The sequence below is a fragment of the Gallinula chloropus genome, assembly GCF_964237585.1.
Source record: "Gallinula chloropus genome assembly, chromosome: 4".
Classification (NCBI taxonomy): domain Eukaryota; kingdom Metazoa; phylum Chordata; class Aves; order Gruiformes; family Rallidae; genus Gallinula; species Gallinula chloropus.
In genome coordinates this window covers 6,201,042-6,206,538 of record NC_140088.1, presented here as the reverse complement: position 1 = coordinate 6,206,538, position 5,497 = coordinate 6,201,042, and the positions used below count along the sequence as shown (strand labels likewise).

The following is a 5,497-nucleotide window of genomic DNA, read 5'->3' as shown; positions in this document are numbered from 1 at the left end:
GCAGCTCTGTAGGCATGAGGCATGCCTGCCCGGGTAATGCTGCCCACCCACGACCCAGAATTTTTATCTAAAGGAGAAAGGGAAGTGCCTTTACTTAGGGTGCCCCTGGCTGAGACCCAGGTTCCAAGGAGGGGGAACAAGCAGAACGGGGAGGGCGGGGGAGGGGGTGGAGGGGAGGCGGGGGGAGGATGCTGTCTAGGGAGATACGAGTGCGGGATGGGAGGGCAATACAAGGTGGGGGGAACAATAGTGCATGGGGAGAGCACTATGGGGTCAGGAAGCATTGCGGGGGTGGGGGTGGGGGGGCACGGCAGTGGGGACAGGGGAGAGGCTTCACTCCGGCAGCCCCGAAGCTGCCAGCGCTGCCAGCAGCCGGAGGGCGGGATGGGAGGCGGGAGGCGGGGGAGGGCGGTGGAGCGGTGGGGGGGAAAGAGTGTGGTAGGTTGGGAGGGACACCCACTTACGTCTCCTCCTGCATTTTTTTTTTTCTCTTTCCCTCCTCCTTTTCGTAGCCGGTGACGCGCCGCTGCCTATTAATCATTCACCAGCCGGAGAGCAGCAATTACTGCCACTCGGAGCGAGCGGCGCCGGCAGCCGCCTTCTCCCCCATGTCAGCGCCCCGGAGGAGCCGCGCCAGGAGCCCTGCCGGGATGCCGAGCCCGGCCAGCGGCAGGCGCCCGCCGCTCTGAGCCGGGGGCGGGGAGGTCCGGGCAGAGGATGCTCCCCAATGGCACCTGCACCAGGCTTCCGGGCGGTGCAGGTAGCGACAGCGGCGGCAGCGACAGCGGTGGCGGAGCCGGCAGCGCCTCGGAAGAGGCGGCGGCGGGGGGCATGGACTCGAGCGGCAGGAACTCCTCTGGCGCCCCGAACAGCACCCTGAGTGAGTCTCAGGGCAGCGCCATTCTCATCTCGTTCATCTATTCCGTGGTATGCCTGGTGGGGCTGTGCGGCAACTCCATGGTCATCTACGTGATCCTACGCTATGCCAAGATGAAGACAGCCACCAACATCTACATCCTCAACCTGGCCATTGCAGACGAGCTGCTGATGCTCAGTGTCCCCTTTCTGGTCACCTCTACTTTGCTGCACCACTGGCCCTTTGGCTCGCTGCTCTGCCGCCTGGTGCTCAGCGTGGATGCCATCAACATGTTCACCAGCATCTACTGCCTGACCGTGCTCAGTGTGGACCGCTACATTGCTGTGGTGCACCCCATCAAGGCAGCTAGGTATCGCCGGCCCACTGTGGCTAAGATGGTCAATCTGGGTGTCTGGGTGCTTTCCATCCTCATCATCCTGCCCATCATCATCTTCTCCAACACAGCAGCCAACAGTGATGGAACGGTGGCTTGCAACATGCTCATGCCAGAGCCTACTCAGAGGTGGCTGGTGGTCTTTGTGGTCTACACCTTTCTGATGGGCTTCTTGCTGCCTGTGGTGGCCATCTGCCTCTGCTACATCCTCATCATTGCCAAGATGCGCATGGTGGCCCTGAAGGCTGGCTGGCAGCAACGTAAACGCTCGGAGCGCAAGATCACCCTCATGGTCATGATGGTGGTGATGGTCTTTGTCATCTGCTGGATGCCCTTCTACATCGTGCAGCTGGTCAATGTCTTTGTAGAGCAGGATGATGCCACCATCAGCCAGCTCTCTGTCATCTTGGGCTATGCCAACAGCTGTGCCAACCCCATCCTCTATGGTTTTCTCTCGGACAACTTCAAGCGGTCCTTCCAGCGGCTGCTCTGCCTCAGCTGGATGGACAATGCTGCAGAGGAACCCATCGACTACTATGCCACTGCCCTCAAGAGCAGGGCATACAGCGTGGAGGACTTTCCCCCAGACAACTTGGAGTCAGGGAGCATGTACAGGAACGGCACTTGCACCTCTAGGATTACCACCCTCTGAGGAAGCATTCCTGCCCGACCGCTCCCCTACTGCCCCCCAGCAGCAGGGTGAGCAAGGCCAGGGCTGTGGCATGGGGAGGCGGGGAGGGAGAGGGTTTCGGTCCTGCCCACCAGCAGTAGTGTTTGGCACAAGAAGGAGCAAAGAAAACACAGTGTCCTCAATCTGCTGCCCCATCCCCCCTATCTCTCTTCCTTGAGAGTGCGTGCATTTGCTGATGCTTTGACACCCCCCTTAGCAAATTGTCGCACTCATGGGTTGACTTAGGGTTGGACAGCAAGGTTCTGCTACCCCTTTCTGTGTCTGATCAGTGGCTGTATGGGATCCCACAGCTACTGTCCCCTCACCTTTTGTACAGGTTGCCCTCCTGCTCGGTTGGTTGGATCCCACCAGGCCACTGAGTCAAGCCTGCCTCAGTCAAGCCCCAGCATTCAGGCTCAGACACAACCCCCCCACTCCCCCCCCCTCCCCCTGCTGCCCCCCCATCCCCCCCCCCGGCTTCAGCACCGATTCAAAGCAACTGTGTTCAGCGTCTGTAGGTATGCACTTCCCCTTCAGAGAGTAAAAATGCTGGGAAAAGGCCCCCCCAACATACACTTTGCCCTCCCACATGGAAGGAGCAAGTAGCCTCTCTCTGCCCCAAGAATAAAAAAAAGACAGAGGGCAACAAAAAGGCTCTGAGAAAAGAAGCAGCACAGTCACGGCGATGTCTTTTGCTTTGCAGACAGCTCCCACCTCGCTAGGGCTCTGGTGCTACACTCGGGGGACACAGGGCAGAAAAGGTCTTCAGAAAAAAAGTCTGATTATTGCTGTGCTTCAGCGCTGCACAGCAGGTTGCTGATAAGGGGAGATAACCAGTCCCATGACTGAACGGGGAGCAGAGCACTGAGCCCGGAGTCAGGGAAAGCACTGAGCTGGGAAATCTTTGAATGTGTCCATACATACAGTAAAGTGTGCTAACAATAAAAGTTTAAAGGGAGCGCTAGACTGTGAAGCTATTGTCTTGCGCCTGCTCCATCAGCTGTGAAACAGGGATGAAGGGAGCTGAGACAGTTTTGAATGACCTGGGTGGCTGCAAAGTCAGTTTAGCCTACATGGAAAAAGAGGGTTCCGTTTCAAAATCTCCATCAGGCTCTGAAATGAATACTTGACACAATAAAAAAATGTAGCTGTTTGATGATAGCTATTACCCTAGCTCCAGTTTCTTCTGTTGCACTAAAAAAAAAAAAGAAAAGAAATGGGTTTCATATGTTGCCAATGTAATATACTGGCCCAGAATTGTTGGTTTTAGTGTGTGCTAGATGTCTTTGATTATTTTTTTTTTATTTGATTCTTGTCACTGTGTTGTGAACGTGTTTCTCTAAAGCAATTTATACTGTGTAATTATGTCTGTGGTGGCTACTTGCAAGGTTGCGTTTAAAATGGGCGATGCTCCAGAAGGCTCCTTTTCAGATAAAAAGGTTTTCACTTTTTCTAACTCTTTCATCTGCATTGCCTCGCCCCCCCCCCCCCCCCCCCCCCAAATTCTCTCTCTTGAATTTTCTCTCTTCCCTTCTTACGACAGAATGGTTTTCATATAGATGGAGGAAGCTTTCTTGTTTGATAAGTGACAGCTGATTAAACAAAACCTCCTATCCCCGCTCTCTCTTACCCCAGACGTAAGAATCGGGCTGTGTTGAAATACGCAGCTATGTTTTCTGCTTTCTACCACCTATGTTAACAGTGTCACACAGTGGCAGGTGTCCCAGTAGCTGTGACAAATCACTTCTCTAGCACAATACTGTGGTTGTATTAATTATAACAACTACTGGCAGTCTGAAGCAAGAGATTGGGGAAAAATCTCTAGTAGCAGCATACCCGTAGCATTGTACTGGTAGCTATGGTGCTTAAGTACAGTGTGAAGTGTAAGATCAACAATTGAGGCATCTAGCATTTGCGGTGGTGGTAGACTTACTACAGGTTTTTGTTAAACTATACCCTTTAACTTTTCTCAGCAGCAAACAGCAGGATACTCCTTTGTACATTTCTTTCACCAAAAATTAGGTACTGTTAAATGAATGTATAAATTTAGTATTTCAAAGTTGTCTGATTCAAAGCCCATCGAAATGAGAGGAAAAAAAAATCCTAATTCACTTCAATGGGCTGTGAGTCAGCTCCTTTTAGTTTAAAAATTGCTGATGTGGAAGCTGTTACATCCTTATTAAAATATTTTGTGAAAAGCTTTAACAATGGTACAGTTTCTTTTATTTTACTTCCCAGTCCACCTCATTTAAAGAAAACATGCAAATACTGATTTTGGTATTGTTTTACATTCACACATGGGGAAAAAAGGATGAAATCTCTTTATAAGCTTATTTAACTTTTCACAGAAACCAAACATCTGTCAAAGCAGTAAAATACCCCCAATACCACGCGATGCTGATTGTAGAGCTTCACTTAAAATCTCACAATCTCTTCAAAATGGTATAAATCTCATAATCTTATGTGGTCTTTTTCACCCAAACATATTGTTATGTATGGTCAGATTAAACAGAGTCAGTTCACTTTCTACTGTTGGATTTGTTGTAACACCAGACACAGCAAAGTCCAAGTTAAGCAGCAGTGATTCATACTTGATATTCAGCTTTGAGGGAAAGTGGAGCCTGGTTTTGTTGGTTTTTTCCCTTTTAATTTTGGTTCCAATGGGGGGGGGGGGTTGGGTTTTTTTTTGGGTTTTGTTGGTTTGGGATTTTTTTTTTAAATCCCCTGCTTTGCCTCTAAAAAAAGCTGTGATGGATGCCTACACAACTACCAGCATATGCACTTCAATTTCAGTTCTCCCAGGCAGAGCTCAGCAGGGTGATGTTCTCACTTGGCAGAGAAGCCGGTGCTGCCGCAGAGGCTGCTGGTGTCTCAGTAGATGGCAGGCTTTCTTTCCTTCAGATGGATGCACCGAGCCACTCTCAGCCAACGGTGCCCGTGGGATTACCGGCTAAAGCAGCCCCTGTAGTTTCAGCTGGAAACAAAATCTGGTTATCGTCAACTAACGGTGCTTCCTGCTATTTTTTCACCCCGAGTTTAGTTTGACTTTGGCAGTGGGAGAGGTAATCAACAGCTGTAAATCACTCTTAATTTGCTTTGGAAGGAAAAGTTAGTTCATTCTGTGTTGTTATTCTAAATAGTAGAACATAACTACCGGGAAAAAACCCAACACAACCCAACCCCAAACAGTCGTCCTCGTGAAATAATGTGTACCAGAAAACAAACAGGACTCTTTTTAATGCTTTCCAAATTGCAAATCTTTGGATTTCATATGAAAAGGATTTGAATTAATGCTCAGTTCATTGGAGGGGGGGGAAAGAGTGATGTGTATCCTGGTTACATTTTTGCCTCTCAATACGGCTGTAACATAATTCATCTACAAATAGGTAAACTATTACTTATAATCTGTAATATGTGGCTGTATTTCCCCCCTCAGTTTAATATTTTAAAAATACTGGATGTACTTTGTCATGGAAACTGTCAGCGTGCCACTGACATCCACTCGACTTGTCTTGTTCTTTGTTTAACCCAAGACCTATACATAACAGTGTGACAGGTCTGAACAGTATCTAGCCAG

At 49.8% G+C, this 5,497-nt stretch overlaps 1 protein-coding gene across 1 annotated transcript; it reads left to right on the top strand.

The window, feature by feature from the left end:
• Positions 1–717: 717 nt before the first annotated feature.
• SSTR1 (somatostatin receptor 1) lies at positions 718–1,902 on the top strand (the record flags this gene model as incomplete). Its single annotated transcript, XM_084264213.1, has 1 exon — positions 718–1,902. One exon carries the CDS (start codon positions 718–720, stop codon positions 1,900–1,902), a length of 1,185 nt encoding a protein of 394 aa, XP_084120339.1.
• Between the last annotated feature and the right edge of the window lie 3,595 nt (positions 1,903–5,497).